Source organism: Phytophthora cinnamomi (assembly GCF_018691715.1).
Source record: "Phytophthora cinnamomi strain GKB4 chromosome Unknown Contig100, whole genome shotgun sequence".
Lineage (NCBI taxonomy): Eukaryota > Oomycota > Peronosporomycetes > Peronosporales > Peronosporaceae > Phytophthora > Phytophthora cinnamomi.
In genome coordinates, this window is record NW_027151033.1 from 464,175 (window position 1) to 487,827 (window position 23,653).

At 57.7% G+C, this 23,653-nt stretch overlaps 11 protein-coding genes across 12 annotated transcripts; 3 read left to right on the plus strand and 8 right to left on the minus strand.

Moving 5' to 3' along the window:
- Positions 1-19: 19 nt before the first annotated feature.
- On the minus strand, positions 20-292 carry IUM83_16611 (uncharacterized protein; the record flags this gene model as incomplete). The annotated part of the gene is made up of 2 exons (XM_067941505.1): positions 20-185; positions 255-292. The coding sequence occupies 2 exons, from the start codon at positions 290-292 to the stop codon at positions 20-22; spliced, it is 204 nt and encodes a 67-aa protein (XP_067783263.1).
- Positions 293-362: 70 nt separating this feature from the next.
- IUM83_16612 (uncharacterized protein) lies at positions 363-1,423 on the minus strand (the record flags this gene model as incomplete). The annotated part of the gene is made up of 5 exons (XM_067941506.1): positions 363-576; positions 654-758; positions 943-1,159; positions 1,222-1,317; positions 1,390-1,423. The coding sequence occupies 5 exons, from the start codon at positions 1,421-1,423 to the stop codon at positions 363-365; spliced, it is 666 nt and encodes a 221-aa protein (XP_067783264.1).
- A 1,073-nt stretch (positions 1,424-2,496) lies between these two features.
- IUM83_16613 (Zinc finger, RING-type) lies at positions 2,497-3,663 on the minus strand (the record flags this gene model as incomplete). Its single annotated transcript, XM_067941507.1, has 3 exons — positions 2,497-2,500; positions 2,572-3,115; positions 3,174-3,663. 3 exons carry the CDS (start codon positions 3,661-3,663, stop codon positions 2,497-2,499), a joined length of 1,038 nt encoding a protein of 345 aa, XP_067783265.1.
- Positions 3,664-3,988: 325 nt separating this feature from the next.
- Positions 3,989-4,249, minus strand: IUM83_16614 (Serine/threonine-protein kinase 36; the record flags this gene model as incomplete). Of its 2 annotated transcripts, none has more annotated exons than XM_067941509.1 (1): positions 3,989-4,249. In XM_067941509.1, one exon carries the CDS (start codon positions 4,247-4,249, stop codon positions 3,989-3,991), a length of 261 nt encoding a protein of 86 aa, XP_067783258.1. The 2 variants fall into 2 exon arrangements, with proteins under 2 accessions (XP_067783258.1, XP_067783259.1); XM_067941508.1 differs by having other exon boundaries at positions 3,989-4,225.
- Positions 4,250-7,407: 3,158 nt separating this feature from the next.
- On the minus strand, positions 7,408-10,560 carry IUM83_16615 (MICAL-like protein; the record flags this gene model as incomplete). Its single annotated transcript, XM_067941510.1, has 1 exon — positions 7,408-10,560. The coding sequence occupies one exon, from the start codon at positions 10,558-10,560 to the stop codon at positions 7,408-7,410; it is 3,153 nt and encodes a 1,050-aa protein (XP_067783260.1).
- Positions 10,561-13,634: 3,074 nt separating this feature from the next.
- IUM83_16616 (putative transmembrane protein) lies at positions 13,635-15,923 on the plus strand (the record flags this gene model as incomplete). The annotated part of the gene is made up of 1 exon (XM_067941511.1): positions 13,635-15,923. One exon carries the CDS (start codon positions 13,635-13,637, stop codon positions 15,921-15,923), a length of 2,289 nt encoding a protein of 762 aa, XP_067783261.1.
- A 186-nt stretch (positions 15,924-16,109) lies between these two features.
- On the minus strand, positions 16,110-17,132 carry IUM83_16617 (peptidoglycan-binding protein; the record flags this gene model as incomplete). Its single annotated transcript, XM_067941512.1, has 1 exon — positions 16,110-17,132. One exon carries the CDS (start codon positions 17,130-17,132, stop codon positions 16,110-16,112), a length of 1,023 nt encoding a protein of 340 aa, XP_067783209.1.
- Positions 17,133-17,277: 145 nt separating this feature from the next.
- Positions 17,278-18,366, minus strand: IUM83_16618 (Transmembrane protein; the record flags this gene model as incomplete). The annotated part of the gene is made up of 2 exons (XM_067941513.1): positions 17,278-18,090; positions 18,163-18,366. 2 exons carry the CDS (start codon positions 18,364-18,366, stop codon positions 17,278-17,280), a joined length of 1,017 nt encoding a protein of 338 aa, XP_067783266.1.
- A 717-nt stretch (positions 18,367-19,083) lies between these two features.
- On the plus strand, positions 19,084-20,504 carry IUM83_16619 (Transmembrane protein; the record flags this gene model as incomplete). The annotated part of the gene is made up of 4 exons (XM_067941514.1): positions 19,084-19,807; positions 19,876-20,172; positions 20,241-20,376; positions 20,483-20,504. 4 exons carry the CDS (start codon positions 19,084-19,086, stop codon positions 20,502-20,504), a joined length of 1,179 nt encoding a protein of 392 aa, XP_067783267.1.
- A 281-nt stretch (positions 20,505-20,785) lies between these two features.
- Positions 20,786-21,722, minus strand: IUM83_16620 (DNA excision repair protein ERCC-1; the record flags this gene model as incomplete). Its single annotated transcript, XM_067941515.1, has 2 exons — positions 20,786-21,064; positions 21,138-21,722. The coding sequence occupies 2 exons, from the start codon at positions 21,720-21,722 to the stop codon at positions 20,786-20,788; spliced, it is 864 nt and encodes a 287-aa protein (XP_067783213.1).
- A 158-nt stretch (positions 21,723-21,880) lies between these two features.
- IUM83_16621 (Metal Ion (Mn2 -iron) transporter (Nramp) Family) lies at positions 21,881-23,635 on the plus strand (the record flags this gene model as incomplete). Its single annotated transcript, XM_067941516.1, has 1 exon — positions 21,881-23,635. One exon carries the CDS (start codon positions 21,881-21,883, stop codon positions 23,633-23,635), a length of 1,755 nt encoding a protein of 584 aa, XP_067783212.1.
- Between the last annotated feature and the right edge of the window lie 18 nt (positions 23,636-23,653).

The following is a 23,653-nucleotide window of genomic DNA, read 5'->3' on the forward strand; positions in this document are numbered from 1 at the left end:
CTTGGCCGCTACGAGAAGATCACTCCGCCGTCAGCTTTCCAGCGATGGAGAGTGGGGTAGAATCGGTGCTGTCGTGTTCGGTCCCTGCGTGGCCCGTGGAGAAGTTTGCACTTTTGGCCCCTGCTGTCAACCGTCCATTCTTCTCGCGGGCTCGCGTAGCGGGCGCGATCAGTTTGCCCATTCTGCTGTCTCACACGTTTTATCGTTAGCTTAGGAAGTGGTTAACGACGAAATGCAATAGGTTAGCGCTCAACTCTGTGCGTTCGTGTTCTTTGCCCAAGTTCATGCGCATTTACTGATGCCGCGCATGCGGACTTCTTGTTGACGTAAGGCTTCGACAAGCATTCTGAAAGGCTTGGTTGCTACGTCTGACTGTGTGCAGCTGCTGCTAGAGGTCGGAGGCACCGTGTATCGCGTATGCGTGACCGCGTCATGACGCTTTTGCTGGCGTCGATGATGATCAGCGAGTTGGTCAGTGTCATGCTCGCGCAGTGTAGCACATATTTCCTGCGTGTGCCTGGAGAGTCTTGGTTTGTGTGGAAAGCGTTGCTGAGCTGCAAGCTGTACGCGTCGACGCTGCATTCAGAACCACTCGTCAGATACAGAAGCTGCAGTACATTCGTATCCATCGCTTGTAACAAGTTGAAGTTTACCTGGCGATTGATTTGGTCACGTTCCTGCCGGGCGACAAAAGCTGCTTCGGCTTGGTTGGGAATTCGCTTCGCTTTTGCAGTGCGAGGGGGTGCTGCTGGAGTTGTCTGTGTACGAGGTTTGTACAACCGCTCAAACACGTCTCCAGTAGCAGATCGACGGCGCCTAGGAGAAGGCAGTTCTGCCGAATCGACTTTAGCCGTAGAAGCAGCACACGAAGTCCTGCAGCACCTCGCCTTTGAATTTATCGTCTCGACAGATCTTGCAAGTCGCCGAGGCCGAGCCACTAACCGCGGTCGAAATATGCACTCAGTCTCCTGCTCATCCAGTTGCTGCTTCTCCGCCACAGCTTGAAGCATTAACCGCTTCCAACGAAGCTCTCCAGCGGCTCCGTAGTTGCGAATAGCAGCAGCTTCGACTCGGTCTTGTGGGAGACACTTGGGCAGTGAGAGATAATATTCCTCCTCCTCGACGCGTTCATCTTCTTGGAGCTTTGCCTTCACCTCGCCTGTCCAAAAACATGTCAGTTCACTGGCACAAATTTCACCAGCAAAAGCATGACCTGCTCACGTTTAGCATCGTTGCGCTTCTTCCACTGCAATAGTCTATCGACAGTGGCCGAGACTTGAATCGGTGTCAGCGCAGCCCGTTTTGGAGGTCGATTTTCTAGCATTTTCGTGATCAGGAGATGTTCACCTCAGCCCAGCAAACGTGTTCTGTATGTGGATATGCACGTACCTCCTGGGCATCCAGCCGAACACTTCATGCTCATTTCCGCTTGTCTCTTCACAATCAGCTATTGCACTTGTGCAACGAAGTCATTATCTTGCCTGCGAAACTCCCAACATTTCGTCCCATTTCAAGCGAATACGAGTTCACCGCAAATACTGCAGCTTGTTACGGGTTGTCATTATACTGCAGCTTGTTACGGGTTGTCATTGCTACCGTTTCGTTACTACTTCGCGATCCCACGGACACACTCGCTTCGAGTTCGACCCACTCTTCTCCGTTGATGGAGACAATCGCGACCAGCATGATGCGCAGACGACGTGAGCACAAGGATCCATGAGCACGCGAGCTTGCTCGTTGTAGCAAAGCCTGCATAAATCTGAATCTTCATCTCCTACCATCTCCAGTGCACTGGTCTCGCGGGCATAACCGTTAGCAGGATGCCTCGGTCGCGGTGACTTCCGCGCACTGTGCGGCGATTTGCGGCTGCGTGGAGTCTTCTTGTGCTCATCTTCGCTTGCTAGTGTGGAGGGCAAACTCACGGTCCCAACGATACTCTGACGCCGAGCCTTACGCCGCGATTTCTGTGCTGTATCCAACTTCTGCGATGTTGCTCGACTCCGCTTCACGCCTGGATGTACTGAGTCAGCGCCACTTGTAATACGATGAACTTCCTTCGAGCTCTTGGACACATTGGCATCAATCGTTGCTTGAAGCTCATCCGAGCTGGGCATAACGAGACTCTGCCGCCTCCCTCGCGAGCGCTTTCGTGTAGCTCCGGATACTGACCGAGCTTGATTTGTGCGGTGTCGAGGTTCATCTTCGCTAACTCGACCACCACCTACTCGAGCGAATGTGGAGCCCCAACTTTTCCACAGCTGTGTCCGCTTGCTATCCACTGCTTCTCGAAATGCTTGGTCTTCCCCATTATGCGGCGATGTTATGTGCTCCGTTTTCGCAGAGAAGAAATCATTATTAATGATAGAGCTTGAACTGATGTCCACCCCCAATGTTGCCATGAAGAAAGAAGAAGCATCTCTTGCTTCTTCCTCCGTCACTGTGGACAAACTTGAAGGTGGCGGCTGGTTTTGTGCTGGTGTGTCATTTTGCGCGGCTTTATCTGTCCTCGTCACTTTACCCTCGACAGGAAACAAGTGAAGTACAGGATTAACGTCATGCGCCTTCACGTACTCCAGATACCGCTCTTCATACACTCGCGGCGGAATCTGGACGCCTGTGACTGTGTCCGTGTACTCAAACAATCCATCTTCGTTGCGGGAGTGCTTGGCTTTTGTGTGTAGCTCACGGTGCGCGTCCGCGTCGCTCCACTCTTTATTCATCCGCTTCAGGAATTCAGCGAGCTCCGATACTGTCTTTTTGCGGTACTCAGCGTCGGCCGAGAACTTTGGGGGCTGCTTCATCGTAGGCCCCAACAGGTATCCCGTGCCTGCGTGAACCTGCTTCGCGATCTCAACTCCCTCTTCACTCAGCGGATCCACGTTGATATATCTCCGCACCAATTGCCTGAACTCCTCCTTCTGCGCGGCACCGGTCGTCTCACTGGCCGCTGCAGCTTTTGGCTCCCCACTTCCACTCTTCACAGCCTCCAGCTCACCACAGCTCGTCGTCGCACTAGTCCTCGCCGACGCAGACGAGGTCGACGCTGCCGCAACAGCCATGCACTTCTTCAGCGCCTGTAAAAACTCGTCTCGATGCGCAGCGCCAGCGAAAGGCCCTGCCCAGCATCACACGTCAGTCACGGAGCTCTCCATCCATTCAGTTCGACAGCTCACCTGGCATGAAGGTCAGCTCGAGGCGGTTGCCGTCCGTCAGCTTGAGCTCCACGCCCTGCACCGTGTTCTGCACCGTGGTGGGCTGCACCGACGCCACGTGCGTCAGCGCCACGAAGAGCGCAGCCGCCGACTTGGTCTCCTGCGGCGCGCGGTTGGTGATGTCTCGCAGCTCCTTCTTGCGCCTCTCCAGCGCGTCCGAGTCCGACTGCGCCGTCTGCAGCCACACGACGCCGCCGCCCTCCAGCGCCGCCACGCCCAGCGCGCCCAGGCCGCCGTCGATGCCCACGCCGTCGAACTTGGCGGCCACGTGCTGGAACATGACGCAGCGCTTGTCGCGCCGCTGCTGCTGCTGGAAGCGAGACAGCAGCCGCTCCGACATGCAGAAGCGGCTCAGCGCGCCCAGGTCCAGCCGCTTCTGCTTCTGCGAAGACGCCCCCGCGTCGAACAGCTCCGAGAAGGACCCGAAGCCGTACGTGTCCTCCTCCTCCATCTCGAGCCTGAAGTGACTGCAGGCAATTAGGTTCCCGCCAGTTTTTGTATTTGAAAAAAATATTCTGAAAGCAATTATGCAACTTTTAGGCAATTATTTTCAGTTTCAACATTTTTGGGTCGGACCAAGATTTGGTACCCATTATTGTTCACTTCAACTTGACGTTGCCTTTTTTCTTCAATGAAGTGTTATAATATAGTAAGCTTCGTAAGCTAAACGACAAACACCACTCGAGCCCGATGCACAGTTCACATCACACCGTAGAATACTTACTACGAACCGATGCATAAAGTTTACTTCACACTTTAGAATTCATACTATGCACTTAGATGACTCGAGGAAATTGGACCGTGTAGCGCGACCTGGGGTCCGCCGTGTACTTGCGCGGATTCTTCTGCATGTCGTCGCGCACGTGGCCCGACAGACGCTGCACGACTTGGAACGCAGCTTCACGGTCGGCCAGCAGCTGCTCGTCCGCCTTCCTGCCGATCTGCGCCACCATCCAGGCAGTGTCCAGGGCCCCCAAGAACCCGTGGCAGATCCCGACACTCTCGTGCCACATCGGTTCCAGCAGCGAGTCGCCCATGAGACCAACGTAGAGTTTCTTGCCGTGCGACGAAAGGATGTTCGCAGCATGGTCGGCGCGGGTGAGAGTGCTGAAGTCGAAGAGGCTCACGCGGGTGAAGTCCGTCTTCCTTGGAATGCCAGCGAAGTCGACGATACGCTTGGCAAGCTCGTGGAGAACAATCTTGTTAACGTTGTCGTCCTTGACGAGGTCGGTCGGGTCCGAGCGGTTCTGGTACAGGACCCGACGGTCCAACAAGTTCTGGCGCTTTGGGGTCATTACGATGTAGTGCATCTCGCCGCGGTAGTACACAACGTTCTCCATGTCAAAGCCAATCTCACGCAGCTTGTCGAGCATCGGATGGTGGCGAAAAGTGGTCCATGAAAACTCCTTGGCCTTCACCTCATCCGACGTTCCCAAGTTCGGGAAGTAGCAAACAATGCCCAGAGCCTCCTTGTTACTGTAGACAAAGCGGTTAATGCCGGCAGGTTCGGCTAACTTGTCGTTCGTGCCGGATGCGCCAAGTACTGCGGTGAACTCCATCATCGGGATCTGAGGCTTCGTTGCTACAGTGTAGAAGAGTTTACCGCCGTTCTCCTCCAAGGCAGGGGGTACAATGAACTCGAAATCTGTCGATGAGTGCACCTTCACACCAATCAACAGCGCCACCTTGAGCAGGATCACCTGCATTTGCCGTGTGCTCACGTGAAAATACGTGCTGGTCTTGCAAAACTGCGGAAAGAAGACCTTTGCACCGAGCGAGACCATGTCCTGCACGACCCATGGCCACAAGTGGAGCCTGCTTTCACGACTGAAGACAGCACGCTTCTCCACGACCACAACCTGACCACCAAGCAACGCCGTCTCCACAGCAGCACGAAGACCAACAGGACCTGCCCCGACAACACATACGCTCTTCTTGGCAGCGGGTTTGCGCTTGTAGACCTCCAAGTTGAGCCGCGCCTCCAGCAACTTGAAGAGCTGCTTGTTACGGAAGCTCAGTTTGCTGTAAACAGCCGCCTTGATGTGATAGTAAATGTGCCAGGGTTCATCCACCAGAACACCGTTGAGGCCACAGTTGGTCACCAGATTGTTGAAAGCTGCCAGGGTGTCTTCCAGATCAATCGCAGCTTCGAATGCCTTGTACGACTCTAACACAACCTTGGCCTGAACGCTGTCCGTAATAACTGTAGGAGCAGGCGCGATCGACAAGAGATCCGAAGGTGCTTCTACCACTGGAGGCACCAGGCTTCGGAAGTCTTTATCGTGCTCACTCGAGCTATTGGACCACTGCGTACTTGACAACCGACGGGAGCCTCTCTTCAGGTGACCGTTCTTCTTGTACATGTCGTCGCGAGTAATTTCATCGATGGCGGATAAATGCGACATAATTCGTGTCATCGATTCCTCGGAGAGTTCCGCTCGTTGGCAACTCTTCAAAGTCTGCTCCAGCGTAGCTAGCATGGCCAACCGGACCGAAGACTTGCCAGCGACAAAAGGCTCGTGCTTGGACTTCGATAGAGGTTTTGGGCGCCTAGCCTTGAACAAGTCACTACTTTCATCATCGGAAGATTGGCCACGGCTGAGAAATTGCGCCAGCTTGGTTCCCATGCGATCGATGTGACTTGCAAATGTGTTCGGTTCTTTAACTTTCGGCGTCGACACAGAGCTGGCGCTTAAACTTGAGGATGAGGACTGCGACCGCATGAGCGACGCATCCACGACAGGAGCCGCGTCCACATCGGATGAAACACTTCGGTTGTAAGAGAAATTTTCACCCCCAGAGCGTGCCAACGAGTCGAGAAGCTTGACAGTGCCGTAGCTGTCGTCGGCCACCTCGCTGTGCACAGATGCTGCTTCATCGACAGAGTGGACGGAGTTGACGGTGCCAGTTGAGGCCTTCTCTTCTTCCTCAATCAGGAGCTGCCTCACCTTCTGCCACGCCAGCTCCTTCTCAGCACGAGCTTTCTGCTTCCGTTCAGCTTCTTCAGCAACAATTTGGCTCAGTTGAATTGTGTCGATCTCCGTAGAGTTTATCCCCATTCCACGCCCGCTTCCGGACAATGGAGCCGAGGTGTACGGAATCGATGGCTGTCTAACAGACCGGCGTGGCTCGTTGCTGTAGAACGCGCCGTCTTCACCGTCGGTACTGTTACCGCCTTCGTCTTCTCTGTAGATGTCGTCCAGGTACTTTTCGCCAGCGTCGATAGCTAGGTAGTCCAGGATCTTCTGTTCGTTGCGGATCTCGCTGAGGCGGTCGTCCATTGTGTCCAAACAATGCGTGTCGATGAGGTCTTCGCCGAGGAAGCTGCCAAGTCGGTCTGTAGGGCTAAGTGACACGTCCTGCACGTGCTGTAGCCCGGGCTGGCCTGGGGGAGCTGGCGCTGGATGCACGTTCGCTTGCTCAAGTGTCACCATTGTCCTGAAGTTTTCTCCGACTCGGACAGCGGTCTGAAGATTGAATGAGAGACTTGCAGCAGAATCCGAACTGATCAACAACCGGCCATGCCCATCAAGGCCAGCTTCTCGTCTTCAATACCACATCCAAGTATTGGCTCACTCTCCCAGGCAGGCACAAGATGGACCTAGCCTTCTCCAGAACACGATGCACCCATATGGCGGACGTAGCGTCCTAGCCTACCCATTCCAGCGCCAGTTACGCTTGCAATCCTCCTACAGTACTTGACTTCGGTGCCAGAAAAATAGCACACCCTGCCCCAAGCAGCCGGCACAAGGCTCTATAGAGGCACGTAAGATGCAAGCGCACTCTCGCTTCCCCTAGGTCTTATCCTAACTTCCACATGATTATCCGGTGACTGCTGTGACTTTGCGAACGAGCAGTTTGCAGCTGCAAATTGACACTCAGCAGCAACGCGAAGAAACAACCGCCCATCTCAATCGTCAAGTACTGTACACACGACAGTAATCGGAGCTGCGTCTTGCGTGCTGTCCTCAGTGCAGTCAGACCTCTACCTACTGTACCTGAACGGAGTTGGGCAATGATGTCCAAGTATGGTTGGACCACGTGCTTGAGGAGACATCTTGTCGCAGTCACTTCAACAATGAGGTAAGCCTCGAAAACTACTGAAGTCGCAATGACACAAGCAAATGTGTGTACACCTACCACTGTACTGCAATCGTGTAAGGAAGCAAAATGCACAAGTTTATATTGACACTTTTTAACACAACTGCGGGAACTTGACCGTGTAGCGCGACTTGGGGTCTACCGTGTACTTGCGCACGTTCTTTTGCAAGTCATCGCGACGGAAGCCCGACACGTGCTGGATGACACGGTAGGCCATTTCACGGTCGGCCAGCAGTTGCTCGTCCGCCTTCTTGCCGATCTGCGCCACCATCCACACGCCGTCCAGCGCACCCAGGAAGCCACGGCAGGTTCCCACGCCCTCGGGCCAGAACGGCTCAATCAATGAATCGCCAATGAGGCCAACGTAGAGCTTCTTGCCCTGTGCTGTAATGATACTCGCAGCCTTGTCGGCGCGAGTGCGGGTGCTGAAGTCGAACATGCGGATACGCGAGAACTCGGCCTTCTTCGGGATACCCAGGAAGGAGACCACGCGCTTGACGTACTCGTGCAGCGTGGCCTTGTTGATGTTCTCGTCCTGCACCAAGTCTTGAGGTTCCGGGTGGTTCACCTTGAGGACCTTCTGGTCGAGCAGGTTTTGGCGCTTCGGGGTCATCACTAGGTAGTGCATTTCACCGCGGTAATAAACAATATTCTCCAGGTCGACGCCGATCTCGCGCATCTTGGCAAACATTTGCTGCTTGAACTGGATGGTCCACGAAAACTCCGTCACCTTCTTCTCCTCGGTTGTGCCGAGGTTCGGGAAGTAGCACACGATACCAAGTGCCTCCTTGCGACTGAACACGAACCGGTTGATGCCTGCGGGCTCGGCCAACTTGTCGTTGGTACCAGACGCACCGAGCACCGCAGTGAACTCCATCCATGGAATTTGCGGCTGCGTCGCCACAGTGTAGAACGGCTTGTTGTCGCTTTCTTCCGAGTTCGGGGAGATCACAGACTCGAACGCCGTCGATGAGTACACCGTCACACCAATAAGCAAAGCCACCTTCAGCAGAATGAGCTGCAGCTGTCGTGTGCCGACGTGGAAGTACGCAGTCGAGTGACAGAACGAGGGGAAGAACACCTTCGCACCAAGCGCCGTCATGTCCTGCACCACCCACGGCCACAGATGCAGAATGTTCTCGCGACTGAAGTGCTTGCGCTTCTCTAGCACCACCACCTGACCCCCAAGCAACGCCGTCTCCACAGCTGCTCGAAGGCCGACAGGGCCAGCGCCAATAATGCACACACGCTTCTTAGCAGCAGGTTTGCGCTTGTACACATCCATGTTGAAGCGCGCATCCAGTAACTTGAAGAGCTGCTTATGACGGAACCCCAGCTTGCTGTACACGGCAGCCTTGATGTGGTTGTACACTCGCCACGGTTCGTCCACCTTGACCCCGCTCAGACCGCACTCCGTCAGTAGCTTGTTAAAGCTCGAAAGGGTTTCGATCAAGTTCTGAGCCGCATCGAACGACTTGAATGCATTCAGGACTCCAGGCCCAGTTTTCACCTTGGCGTTGTCAACCGTGGCGGAAGCTGATACGATCGGTGCAGGTTCACGCGGAATCTCGGCGACCGGCCTCGGAGGAGGCACCGGAGCCCGCCGCGGCTTCTCGTGCTCATGTGCATCATGGTCGCTCTTCACCCACTGCGCACCCGACAGGCGACGAACAACACGGTTCGGCTGGCCATGGTTTTTCTGAATGTCGTCGCGCACGATCTGGTTGATAGACGTCAGCAATGTCGAGATGCGTGCGATCGACACCTCGGACAACTCGTTCTTCTGGCACGTGTGCGAGATCTGGTCCAGCGTAGCGAGCATCGGTGTCATGCGCGCAGAAGTTGCCCCGTAAACGGCCGGGGCGGCAGGGGGCTCAGGCAACTTAGATGCGTGGAATGCAGCCTCCAGACTCATCTTGTCACTAGACGCCTTGGATTGGAACGGCGTGGGCGGGATGATCCGACGAACGCGCGGGGTGTTGCTCTCATCCGGCCCCATCAACGATCCACCGCGGTGCAGGAACTGCGCGAATCGGTTGCCCATTCCGGACAATGTACTCGGTGTCGGCGGAGACACATCGTCGTCGTTGCCCTGTGTGAAGGACGAGGTGGTGTCTGCTTCAAGCGACGAGGCGAGCGACCTAGGCGACGACGTCTCGCTCGGCGGGCTGGAGTCGTCCATCTCAGACGGCACACTGCCGCCGTTGCGGCTGCGGCGTCCATCGTCCACCACGCGATCCAAGTAGTCGAGCAGATTCACCTTGCCGTAGTCGTCGATCACCGTCTCCCGACGCACAGTGGATTCGTCTACAGATTTGATAGTCGCCTCGTTGCCCGATCCTTTGCGCTTGACAGCCTCGCGCTCTTCCTCGAGCAGGAATTGGCGCACCTTCTGGCGCGCGAGTTCCTTGTCGGCGCGAGCCTTTTGCTTGCGCTCGGCCTCCTTGGCCACGATCTGGCTCAGCTGCTGGGAGTTGATGTCGTCGGGGTTGAACAGCATCATGCGCGATTTCTGGGGCACCACCTTCGTCACGAACTTGTTGCGCGGCTCTGAGGACGCCGGCGCCGAGTGCGCGGACGAGAAGGACTGGTTACCGTCGCCACTGTGGCGCTTGTCCTTCTTCTCCTGCGCCAGGAAGGCCTGCAAGCGGCTGTTGGCGCGTGCCGAGCGGCTGCTGAGCGTGTGCAGGTCCTCGGCGTGCAGGAACTTGTGCTCGTCGTCGCTGTCGCTGACGAGGTCGTCCAGTCCCGCCTCGTCCTCGCCGGCCTCGCGCTCCTCCTCCTTGTAGACACCGTTGAGGTAGCGCTCGCCGACGTCGTTGGCCAGGAAGTCGAGCAGCTTGCGGCGTCTGTGCGTCGACTGCTTGGGGGCGTCGCCCTCCGAGGGGTACGTGTGGCTCAGGAAGTCGTTGAGCTTGGCGGTCTTGGCGTCGTCTGCCGCCGCGCCGCGGTGCACGGCCTGCGACTCCTTGATGATCTCGGCGAAGTCGCCGTCGCTGAGGCGGTCAATGGCGTCGAGGCCGCTGGCGTCGATGAGGCCCTCGCCGATCCACGTCTCGCGGCGGCTCACGGTGCTGCGGCGCACGTCGTGCTCGTGGTCGTGCGGCTCCGTCTCCGGCTGCTGGTCCTCGCGCACGGTGGGCACGGACTGCACGCTGCGCTTGCTGGCCACGGACGAGCGCGGCGAGAGGAACACGTCGCCGCCGCCGTCCGAGGACGACGACGAGTGCGTGTCAATGTCCGCCATCGAGGTATCAAGCTGCTTGCGCTGCGCACCGCAGAATTCTCACTGGCTGCCGGCGGGCATCGCACTGCCCCGCTCTCCCTGCGGCAGCCTCAGGTCGCGCGTGGCTGTGTGGTCGTCGGCAGGGTTCAACCGAGGCTTGAACAGCTCCGGCAGTGCGGTGACGCGAATGAGCGACATAGGACGGGCTACCGCCCCGTCTCTGGGCAGCGTGTTTCTTTGTGTCCTTTCAAACTTCAGAACGGATCCAAGAGCAGCTCGGACTGGCCGGCAGTAGCGGTCGTAGTATAGGTACCTACCTACCTGCCTGGCGATGGCCACATTGTCCATGGATGCATGGACATTGTGTCGCGCCTGTATCCGTGCTGCAATTAGTAGCTACTCAATTACGCTTTTTGCTAGTGTGTTTGTTGCCACAGGCAGCGGGCATGACTTCTTTAGGGGACGCCCTCTGGCCGAGCTCCTTCGAGACAAGTTGTTGACCCCACACCGTTCAAAGCGAGCAAACTACGTTAAATTCAGCTTCGATGCCTTGACTTGTGTCGATCGCGACCCGCACCGCCGTGACGAACGCTCCTCACTTGAGCTCTTTAACTCTTTTTAACGTGCCGTCGTGCGCAGCGCAAAGCCCCGGTATCCACCTCAAGCGTGCAGGAATTGAAAAGCGCTCTTCGCCCGAGAGCCATCGGATTCTGCCGGTGCTCTTGAACCGTAAGTTGAAGCGGAAGTGACACCCCTATGTAGGGACATCCACCTTTCTCATATACAAAAACGCAATGAGCACACCTCTCTACACGAGACTTTCAGTCGCCGTCACATGGACACGAAGCTGCAGACGGTTGCGATGATACCGCATGCTGCTGCCTCTCCTTGCTTGAGCAAACCCATGACCACCCATCATGGAAATGGGTGCTGGCAGTATCATGCTGCCCCGCCAGCGCGTGTTGTCACATTCGACCTACCCGCCGGGACCTGGTTTAGCAACTTACATGTATTAATACTACATGTGGTGGACAACATGAAAGTCTCAGGTTGAGACCTTCTTCAAGAGGGTCAAGAGGCTCTTGGACCGCTGTCAACGTCTCATGGCGTGTGTAATCTACCGGTGCCGCAAGACTCAGCCTTGCCGGCCGCGGCGATTAACGACGCGGTCGGAGCAGGCTGCGGCAGGCAATGCAGTACAGCGCAGTGACGTCACTGAGCTCCATGCGATCGAGCTGCTGTAATTAGTCGAGCTCCTGGTGGATAGTTCGTTAACGAGCACTTGACTTCCGCCGATCCACCGCCGTTGTCGATCCTGCCTGCACTTGGATCGGACGCCGCGCGATAAATCGATAGACAGCAATCGTTCCCACTTCGTGCAGCCAACAACCAAGTTGGTTAGTCGTAGCGAGTGCCGCGTGCACTTTGCAGCGTGCACTTTGCAGTTTGCTGCTGTCGCCAGGCAAGTCAAACTGGAAGTTGAAGTAATTAATTGAGTTTGAATTTCATTTCATCAGGGCCCTAAAGAAATTATTTATAATGTTCTTATTCCGGATAAGAATGAAACAAAATCAATTAATTTCGTTTACACAACGGCCCAAACGCTCCACAGCTCCCGATCCGGGACGAGGCACGCCGCCGTCTCTCTCGGCCGCCATGTCGCCCCCGTCGCCCGCGCGAGACGAGCGGAAAGAGCAGCTTTGGCCTGGAAGCAGCAGCGCCAAACCGCACGCGCGAGCCCTGCCAGGCCCGAGCCTCAGCAGTGCCGCCGCAACAGCGCACAGGCGGTGATGACCGCGTCTCCGGAGCGCAAGACGCCCACCGCCAAGAGCACGACCGCCACGTACACGGAGCAATTCCTGCAGCGCCGACGCAGCGAGCAGCTACTGGCCGACGCCGCCAACAGCCCCGTACAGAGCCCAAAGGCCAACGGCAGGCGCCGAATGGAGCGCAGACGCAGCAGCGCGGACTCCGACGCTGCAAGTGAGCGGAAATGCAATGAGCCCAAGCCGACGCCTGACGGTCGAGAGCTCCTGGAACTGCCTCGCGAGAATGGTCACCAGGTGGCTGCCGTTGCGGCGGACGCGGCAGTTGAGAATTCGTCACAGAGAACAATTGACCTGGTTGAAGGGGCCGCGGTCGTCGCGGAATCTGGGAAAGGGGCTGCAGCTGTGAATGACGGTGGTTTTGGGAACATTGTCCAAGACGAGGAGGCAGCGGGGAAAGTGGCGATGACCAAGAAGCGAAGGGCTCCGTGCAGTAGATCCGCCGTCACTCTGGCTGTGGTTGCAGGGGTGGTGACAGTTTCAATGGCTGGTGGAATCGTGGTTTGCCAACTGTACCCGTCGTCGCCTGCAGCGACTTCGATTCGATCTGCGGCGGATAAAACGGCTGAGGTGCTGTATCCCCTGCTAGTGGTGCTCCAGAACGAAGTTGGTCCGCATGGGAAGGAATTGACAGAAGCACTACGAGCCGATTGGCTGGCGCTGTTGCAAAGTGAGAGGTTGGAGAAGTCGGCTCGTGCCGCCCAGGTGCTTGTGAACGAAGAGCTGAAGAGGTTGCGAGACTCCCCAGGATTGACCCAGGCGACTTCGATTATGGCTACTTTGTTACAGAATGCGCGGACTCAGCTACAACGAGCGCTTTTGCGTTTGATCGACCTCCTGGAAATGTTGGTGGGGTGGGTGCAAACCCACCTGAAAGCTATGCTGGATTTGATCGAGTCAGAGCGAGGTTCGAATGGCGAGCTGAACCAGCGTGTTCGATCTATCTTGGCCACAGCACGTTCATCATTTGAGGAGGCACTGAAAGAAGGTGCAGCGCTGGCTAAGTCAAGCGTGAACGAAGTTTGTGAATGGATAGGACTGGAGTCGGATGTGAGTGATGTGAACCTGCCCAGCAAAAAAATTGTTGCATCGCTGGAAACACGTCACTCTGCGATTCAAAGCGTAGCACGGGGGCTAACGGCACAGGAGTCTCGGGCATTAGAGGACGTACAGCGCTTCGAGAAACGACGAGTTACCATCATATCCGCTGCTAACACGTTAATAGCGGACACCAGGGCGACAGCACTACAAAGTGTTATTGACGTGAAAATGGCTGCCGTGGAGTTTATTGAGAGCCGCATAAAGCAGCTAGCAGAACAATGTGCCCGAACAATTGAGCAAGAGTTTGAGGAATATGAACGCACGTCTCGCGAAGCTGAAGAGGAGGGCGATGTTGATATGCTGGCCGAGATAGCAGCGGATATTCAGGCAAAAGTGAAGGCGGCTATCAGTTTGAAGCGAAAATTGCTAGATCGTGCGAAAGCTACGTACGAAGACCCATTGGATGCAGCAGCTTCAGATGATCAGAGTACTGTGGAGGATGAATTACTGAGCAAACGTGACGACGAGGAGCAGCACTCCGACGGTGCCAAGCTGGTCGAAGAAGAACTCCCGGATGAGTCTGTCGATGGTTCACTCGGCAGTGAAGACAATACCGAGGAAAAGATGCCCGCGGCTTCTAAACTGATTGAGGAAGACGAAATTAGTGGTGCGGACGAAGGGACTACAGCGGTGAAGTATAGCCCCTTGGAGGGTGTGTTCGACAGTGGCATCCTCACCGAGGAGAAGGTACAGATCACCAGTGATTTGGCTGAGCCAGACAGTGGTTTGGCTAAGCCAGACTTACTGACGGTACAACGCAAAGAAGTTCAAGCGACGGAAGATGCTAGCATGTCCAAGAGTGCGTTGAATGGTGAAGATGGCATCCCAATTGTTGCTGAGCTTGTTGAGGAAAGTGTTGCAGCAGTTGAAATTGTGTCTGTAGAGGAAGGGGAGGTAGCTCATGGAGAGATAACGCAGGCTGTCATCACTGAAGTATTGGTGGACTTGGAGGATACCGGTACTGTCCTGGGCGTGAAGCAGACGCAAGTGGAAGTGATCAAGTTTGCTGACGCAGAAAACCTGTCTGAAGTGGGTTCTTCCAAACAAGACATGGTGTTCATGAATGGAGAGCAATTAGAAGCACACGTAAACTTCCCAAATGAGGGGGTCGAGATGGAGCTTATGGTGGAACTGGAGGATGCTGCGGCTGAGCAAGTGCAAGTGGGACAGCTCCCGCCTGACAGGAGCACTCGTGTTCGTGTTCAACCCGGAAGCAGTGTACCGGATGAAGAGTTTGTAGAGAAGGCAGAGCACAAAAAGAAGGACACGGATGAGTCGACACAAGTTGACTCGGAGCGTTTTCATCTGCATGAAAAAGAATTCGTGACACACGGCAGCGACATGGATTTGCGTGTCGAGCAGCAAGGCTCTGAAATTGCACACGAGGAGAGAGTGACAGTCGAGGAGGCGAGCACGAATGTCGCGGAGCTTGAACGCCCCACTGCAGAATCTGCAAGCGAGCGCAACTACGATAGGGTTGACATCGAAGCTGTAGCTGCTACATTGGGCGAAGTGGAGACTTTGGAAATGGAGCGTGTTGTCGTGGCAAATGAGTTCCAAGAGCTGGAGCAGCTGGAGCGAATGCTGCTGCAGGAGGAAGGCGAGCGCGTTAGAGTAGAAGAGGAACTGCGCGTTATTGCGGAGGAGGAAGAGGTGTGGCTGCAAAACGAGCAGGAGGCTGCTGAAGGCGTAGCCTCCAGCGATGACTTGGCGTTTGAAGATTCAAGTACTGCAACGATAGATGCTGCGAAAACTGCCGATGTGGACGTCGATCAGAAGAGCAGTACTGCGATCCCAGCGGTTGAGCTACCTGGGCCTACTTTGGTACAGATCAGCTTACTTTCAGTCGCGTTCTTGGCACTGGCAGTACTCGCAGCATATTTATTAGATCGTCACCTCAAGCGTGGGCTGTTTGCCCGTGCACCACGCCGACGTAGGCGGTGGAAACGACGGGCGGCCTCTGACGCTGAAGAAGTGGTGTTGATGCCAGATGACAGCTCAGATGACGAAGCGGAGACTGATACTACCATTGTGAAGTCAAGTTTCGAAGTGATGGAGCTGAGGTCTAGCGTCAGCGCCGATGTGAAGACAAGAGCACTGGTGTCCTCTGGAGGCGAGGATGCTGACGTAGAAGAGGAAACCAGCGAGGACCATGAAGAGGTAGAAGAAGCGAAGGAGATCACCGAAGACGGCGGAGTCGCTGTTTCGGATCCGGAGTCCGCGAAGTCAAAGTCTGTTATCGTTAAACGCGTCCAGACGACCACGACCTACGTAGAAGATCATGCCGCGTCGCACTCGGAAGCATCGGTCATCGATGCAGCGTACTTGTCGGCTGGCAGCGGCAGCACAGCTGCACCGTCGTCGTCTATCAGCACGCCGCCGAGTGGCTCGCCAGAGGGGACACCAGATACATCCCAGCGCGCTCTCCGTCGACGTCGACGCGAACTCCGCTCGTAGAAAACACTAACTAGACAAGAAGAGAAGCCAAAAGCGCGCACGAAAGAAGTCAAAGGAGCCCCAGAGCTCCGCCCTCGCTTTTGACAGAATGAGGTAAAGCAAGCACGTGTTGATACAGCTTCATATTCGCTTCTCCTTCTACATATACAAATGACAGACGAGCACGCGATGGCAGGCTGGCGCTGATCACGCGCTGGAAACTGCGTCGAGGTCTCGGTATCCGCTGTGCTGCGGCTGCGACTGCCGCGGCGAGTCGGTGCTCTCCGCATCCACTGGCCGCTTCACCACCAACTTGTAGCCTGGGCGGATCTCGCCGCGGTATCCCTTGGGGAAGTAGGCGCGGTTGTACTCGCGCATTTCGTCGTACGTCATGCCGTAGCGCCGCGCGAGCTCCTCGGGGGTGTCGCCGGGCTCGACGACGTGGATCTGCTTGGTGAGCTTGACCTCGGCGATGTTGCGTCGACTGGCCGCTTGCTGCGCCGCCAGGAGGTCGGGCACGATGACCCGCTCCCCCGGCACGAGCTCGGCGCGCTGGCCCACGGGGTACCGGCCGCGGTTGATCTGCAGGAAGTGCGAGTACGGGATGCTGTAGGCCTTGCAGATGGCCTCGAAGGTGTCCGTGGGCGCGACCAGGTGCGTCTTGTACCGCGCAAAGGCGGCCGACGTGCCTGTGTACGTGGCCTCGGCGTCGCTCTGGGCGTTGAGCGTCGAGGCCGTGGCGTCTGCTCCCAGCGCGGGGTCGTCCCGCTCCATCTCGCCCGTGTTCATGAGCCGCACGTGCAGCAGCTGGCCGGGGCACAGCAGGCTGCGCTCGCCCGTGGGGAAGTAGCGGCGGTTGTCCTGGCGCAGGATCTCCTCCGTCGTGTTGTAGAGCGCCGCGATGCCGCGCAGCGTCTCTCCGGCGCGCACGAGGTGCATCTGGCCCCATCCGTTGTCGATGCACTCGGGCGGCGGCGGCAGCGACACGGCACGTGCCTCCTCCACGATGAGCTGCTGCCCCGGGTAGAGCTTCACGTGCCGCTTCTTGCGGCCCAGCAGCGGGTTGAGCGCCAGCAGCGCCGCCTCCGTGGTCTGCGTCTTGTGCGCGATGCCCGCCAGCGTGTCGCCCGCCTGCACGTCGTAGCGGAAGGGCGACGGCGAGGGCGGCGGCGGCGCCAGGCCGTCGCGCGAGCTGCTGGCGGTGGCGCTCGAGCTCACGGTGCCATACATGGCGACGGATCTCGCGCTCTTTGACTGGCGAAAATCGGAATGGGATCAGCTTTTCTTTGCAGCGGATGGATAAGACGTACCGGAATGATGGAGCCTTTAATCAGAAAGTATAGTGAAGGCAAGATACTTTATTCCGGTGCAGGGATTAGGTGGAGCAGCACGGGTCGACGCTGCCCTTGAGCTCGTCGGCGTCCGTGTCCTTGAAGATGGCGAAGCCCAGGCCCACGCCCAGGATCACGGCCACGAACATGAGCGTCTCGTACGTCATGATCACCAGCATGACCCAGTAGCCCAGACACAGGTGCACCATGTACATGGCCGCCAGCACCAGCTTGCACCAGAGCGGCAGGCGGCGCACCAGGCTGACCTTGGGGGCCGTCGGCATGCGGCCGGTCTTGGGCACGAACGACTCGTGGCTCGCAGTGTGGCCGTCGCTGGCGCTGCTGACCTGCGGGGTGGTGAGTGACATGTAGTCTGCCTGGCTGGACACGATGCCGTGGACCCGGTAGAGCCGCTTCTCCACGAGCTCGCGCAGCTCGCCGAAGCCCTCGAGCGACATGGCCAGCAGCACCACGCCCAGGAAGCCGAAGGCATACTTGACCCCGGACGACAGCACCCACGGCTGGAACAGCAGCAGCAGGCACGTGGCGTCGCCGCCGATGGCGAGCTGGAAGCCGTTGAACATGACGGAGCCCGTGGGGTCCGCGGCCGCCCCCGAGTAGCAGAAGTCGTCGGACGAGGTCTGCGCCGCCACGTACTTGGTCGGGTTGTCGAACACGAGCTGCGCGTGCTCCTCCGAGCACGTGTAGATCTTCTGCGCGCCCTTGGAGATCCACGGCACGGCGTGCGTGAGCTGATCGTAACCCTTGCCGCACACGGGGCACTTGATGTCCGTCGCGTCCTGGTAGATCTCGTCCGAGGTGATGTCGGCCTTCTCGGGCGAGCCCAGGTTGGCGGCCTGTCCGTCCAGAGTCACATACAACGTCAGGCAACGGCATCATAGCAGCACCAAGGGGGGTAGTACACGCACCGGGTCGTTCTGCAGCGAATCGATGTGGCCGGCCATCTCGCACGCGTAAACGTACTGGTCGCCGAGGATAGTGGCGTTGATGTTGGCCTTCACGTCCATGTTGCACAGCGGGCACGTGGTCTTGCGCAGGTTCTGGCCGGCGTCCGCGCCCAGCACCAGCAGCGCCAGCAGCAGCAGCGCCGTGAGCGGCGACCGAGCTCCCATGGTGAGAGGAATGGTAAAAATGAGGCTGCGACCCGAAACTTGCGTTCAGAGCCGGGAATTATCCGCACCGAGCCAGATGCCGCGTCCAGCGCAGAGGATCAAGTGTGGCTGGCGTTCGATGGAAGCGCTGCTGGCGGATAGCAGCTATGTAGCTGTAGCTTCCTAGCGAATATGAAGCTCGGCGAGGGCAGCGATGGAAATGAACGGCGGTCTCGCCTGCAGGAATCACGAGCCGCCATCAGCTGCGTCGGTGCAACACGGAAAGCGACACATGCAATTATCGAATACGCCTGTTGATGTGGCGGGCTCACGCTCGCCGTCCAAATGCTCGGTGCAGCATGGGAGCTCGTTCCTCCATGCTGTCCACCGACACCTTGGGACGTTCGTAGCGGGTGCCTCGGCCTCGCTCACCAGCATCATCATTAACAACCATCGCATCGGCGCCGCGCTCAGAATTGGCCTCCATTTTGGATGGGCTTCGTTCAATTCAGACCGCATATCTTGGCGTTTGTATGGAACAGGTGCCGCCCGTCTCTGCGATCAGCAAATTTAAAGTTGCGCAGACTCCGCAGTCTTCATCTCGCCACCTTCCCGCCGGGATGCCTCTCCTCCCGCGCCTCTCCGCCGCTGCGGCTGCTGCTGGCGGTTGCGGCGTCCTCGTCAGCCAGCGCGCACCTGCACCACAACCACCACCACGAGCTGCACCAGCTGCACGACATGCACGCGATGCAGGCGCACCGCGACCTGGCGGCGTCGGCCGCGAGCTCCACGGACTACACGTGCCCCGTGTGCGGGATGAGCACCTTGTCCAGCGGCTACGACAACAAGAACTACGTGACGATGAAGCACGGCCAGACCGTCTTCTCCTGCGGCATGGCGGCGCGCTCCTTCGACGCCTACGACTTCGACGTGACGGACACGGCGTACCTGGCCGCCAACATGGCCGAGTTCATCGTCAACCAGACGGACGCCAGCGCGTACGCCAAGTGCGAGACCACGTGCTCCGAGTGCGCGGACGGCATCAGTGACCCCGTGTCGGGGGCCGCCGTCTCCTCCGACAGCTTCGTCTACGTGTGCCTGAACAACGGCCAGAAGATCTACTTCGCGTCGCAGGACAACAAGAACTCGTACCTCGCCAGCGTCAACTCCGAGGTGCGCTACTTGGTGGACAGCGTCATCTGCTCGGGGGCCACGTGCTCCGACGCTACCAACATCACAACGCTCAGCCCCGCCGCGCAGAGCTTCGTGGCGGACTACTCTTCCGCAAGCGCAAGCGGCACCACTTCCACGTCGGCGAGCAGCACTGCCACCGAGTCGGACTCGTCGTCCACCAGTTCGGGCTTCTGCACGGGCCAGGGCTCCGTCATGTTCAACGGCTTCCAGTCGTCCATCCACGGATCGTGCGTCATGCTGCTCTTCCAGCCCTGGGTGCTCAACAGCGGTGTCAAGTACGCGTTCGGCTTCATCGGATGCTTCCTCATCGCGCTGCTGAACGAATCGCTGGTGAAGGGCGCGAGGTGGTGCGCCAGCGGCTGCTGGTGGCGCGCAAGCTCCGTCCGCATGACAAGTTCCACAAGATCCAGTGCAAGCTGGCGCTCGCCGTTCTGTACATGATTCAGATGACCATTGCGTACTTTGCCATGCTCGTGGTGATGACTTATGAAACGGGTCTGTTTGTGGCGCTAATCTGCGGCTTTGGCGCCGGCTTCCTGCTGTTCAAGAACCTCGACAAGGACATCACGGAGGAGCGGGGCTCGTGGCGCTTTACAGACGCGTCAACCGTGCGGATCAAGTTGAGGGCATGTCGTGCATGAAGAACTGCGGAACGACAGTGGAGAATGCGCTGAAGAACACCCCCGGCGTGACCGATGCAGTGGTGGAATTTGACGAGCGTGCGGCGTACGTCTCTGGCTCAGCCCAGTACAGCGACCTGGTGGCTGCTATTGAAGCTGTCGGCTTCACGGCCGAGGTGAACAACCAGACTGGGCGCAACAGCATCTCCCCTCGCGCGTAAGGACATTATGCATTAGTATTCCCCTACAATTTCGCTGCTCATAAGAAAACAGCGCAATTCTCACGTTCGATCGAATGGTTTGTCTGAATGCAATGGCTGTAGTGAATGCCGCAAGGACGTCTGAGGGAATCCTGCATAGAGTCTGGACAGGTAAGGAATCCTTACAAAGGATGGCGGCAACGGCTGGCCTGCGAAGTAATTTACGTCAAGTGCTGCTGGCCATTGGCTGGTGGGTGAAGGCAAGGAGGTGTCCTTGCATACAATTTTGATTTCGATATCGTACGTCTTGAGAAATATTCAATCCATGCGGGGTGCACTTGAAGATGCTGCAGTAATTGTTGACAGAACTTCAACAGAGCGACAAGGTTTTCGTGCTCTCTTGCATATTGAGAGAGCCCACCACGGTCACTGCTTTGTGAACGGCTCCTGAAAAGTCTCGAGTAGTTGCCGCACCTTCTTGGCGCCTACGCCGGGGCAAAGCGATAGTTCTTCCATGGAGGCATTCATCAGCCCCTTTACGTTTCCGAACGTAGAGAGCAGCGTGACCACATCCGTCTTGTTCACCGACCGAATAGAAGTGAGCACGTCGTTAGCCTTGGGCAGGAACTCGGCCTCCACTTTCTCCTTGATAATGGTCGCCGACTTGTTCTCGTAGGCTTTAAATGTCTCCAGGTAGCGCGCAGCCTCCAGCCAGCTCCACGCAAGCACGAGTGAAGTCGCTCAACAGCGCAACACGGTTGATCTCCCGCAGCGCTACTTCGTTGTCGTCCACGTCCACGAAGCACAAGACCAGCTTGGTCTTGTAGCGGGTGGGGTCATCCTTCTTCACGCTCTGCACCCGCTCGTCCAGATACGTATTGTGCAGCAGGTGGTACCTCACGCTCAAGAACAGCACGCAGCACGAGTTCTCGCCCATGACGTAGTCCGGGATCAGGCCGTCGCGGAACTCGAGCCCCACGTTGCGCACGGACTTGAGCATGGGGTTGCCCTTCTGTCTCCGGTTCACGTAAACGGTAGCGGCCGCGTCTCTCACTGGAGGTCTGTCCTCCTGCGGCGGCGGTGCGACGTACGACGAGGTCTTCCTCAGCTGGGCGAAGGCCTCGCTGAACGTCAGAGAGGACGGCGCGGATCCGTCCTCGCGCGGCAGGTAGCGTGGCGCCGCGTCGTCGGCGCCTGCAGCCACCGGGGGAAGCGTCCGCGAGTCTAAAATGCTTGGGACGCTGGCGTCGGAGGCCGCAGGCGCTGGAGACGGCTGCGAAGAAGCTGCTGCCTCGCCAGCGGCACTGCTGGTGCTGTCGCCGCCGCCATCGCCGTCACTAGGAGCTACAGCTCCGTCTTGCATTTACAGCTGCTGATGAATCGTGATTGGTCGAAATGAGAAAAGTGTCGAACTAGCGCTGTGATTGGCTCGTGCGAATTATTCGTTTAGACAGGGCTCACTTTGGCACTGTCTCATCTAGGTGATCGTTACGCAGCCTGCACGACGTGTCAATTGGTAAGATGCCAGCGACAGCGGAGGAGATCCTGCGCCCCAGCGGCGCGACGCTTAGCGCGTCGTACTCGCGACTGTCGGAGCTGCACGGCGACGCTCACATGATGCCGGAGCGGCCGCCGTTCTCGTGGGGCAAGTTCTGGTCCTTCGTGGGGCCTGGCTGGCTCATGAGCATGGCCTACCTGGATCCGGGCAACCTCGAGGCCGACCTGCAGAGCGGCGCCTACTCGCGCTACGAGCTGCTGTACGTCACGTTCTGGAGCACGGCGCTGGGCGGACTGTACCAGGTGCTGGCGGCCAGGCTCGGCTCCTGCACGGGGCGCCACCTGGCCGAGCTCTGCCGAGCCGAGTACCCGCGCGTCGTGACCTACGCCGTGTGGATCATGATGGAGCTGGTGATCATCGGCTGCGACATTCAAGAGGTGCTGGGCACCGCCATCGCGCTGCAGATCCTGTTCGGACTGCCGCTGTGGGTGGGTTGCCTGATCACCGCATTGGACACGTTCACCTTCCTGGCCATCGACAGACGCGGCGACAACAAGAGCAACCGCCTTCTCGAGACCTTCTTCATGGGCCTCATTGGCATCATGTGTGCGTGTTTCTTCGTCGACTTCACAGTGAGCAAGCCCAGTGGCATCGAAATCACCAAGGGCATCGCAATCCCGCGCATCGACAACCAGAACGTGATGCAAGCCGTCGGCATGCTCGGCTCCATCATCATGCCGCACAACGTTTACCTGCACTCCGCGCTGGTGCAGTCCCGCAGTGTCCACCCTCGTCGAGGCACCGGCGCTGGACCCGTCAAAGAGGCCAATTTCTACTTTGGACTGGAAGCAATCTTGGCGCTGTTTGTGAGCTTTCTCATAAATATGTTCGTGATCTCAGCGTTCGCGAGCACCTTCTACAGTCAGCAGTGCGACGCCTTGGGTGCCGATGTGACCTCCGACGTCTACGCTGCGGGCATTCAGACCGCATGCATTCCGTTTGCAGCTGCATTAGTGTCTGGAAACTCCATCTACAGTGCAACAACAGGACTTACTTGCACCATTGAAAACGGAGCCGTGGCAGCATCTTGCACGCAGTGCTACACAACAAAACACGTCGTGGGATACTGCCAGCAAGTCGGACTGAGAGAAGCAGGAACTGCTGTGAGCAGTTCACTCGGTCACTACGCCAAGATCATCTGGGCCGTTGGGCTAGTCGCTTCCGGTCAAGCATCAACAATGACGGGGACGTACGCCGGCCAATTCGTCATGGAAGGCTTCCTGGATCTGCGCATCGCTGCCTGGAAGCGAGTTGCAATTACGCGCACGATGGCACTTGGTCCGGCGCTGGTTGTTGCACTGCTAACCGAGTACGACGGCTTCCACAGCGACATCGTGAGCGAGATGATCAATGTTATGCAGAGTGTGCAGCTGCCGTTCGCGCTGGTGCCTCTGCTCACGTTCACGAGCAACAAGCGGCTCATGGGTCAGCCGTTCGTGTACAACCGGTGGGTCGTGCTCGCACTAGTTATCGGCACGCTCGCGCTCTTCGGCGTGAACTACGCGTTGGTCTTCCGGACGCTGCAGCAGAGCTTCGACCTGTCGTCGAAAGGCTGGACAGTCGTGGCTGTGGTGGCCACCTTCTACGGCGCGTTGGTACTGTACCTCATGGCGTTCCCGTTCGTGTCCTGGTACAAGTCGCGGCGCGAGAACGAAGTGTCGCTCGCCAACCTGCAGCGGCAAGAGGCTCAGGCCGCCAGCGAGCGCATGCTCGCGTAAGAGATATACTTTGCGCGC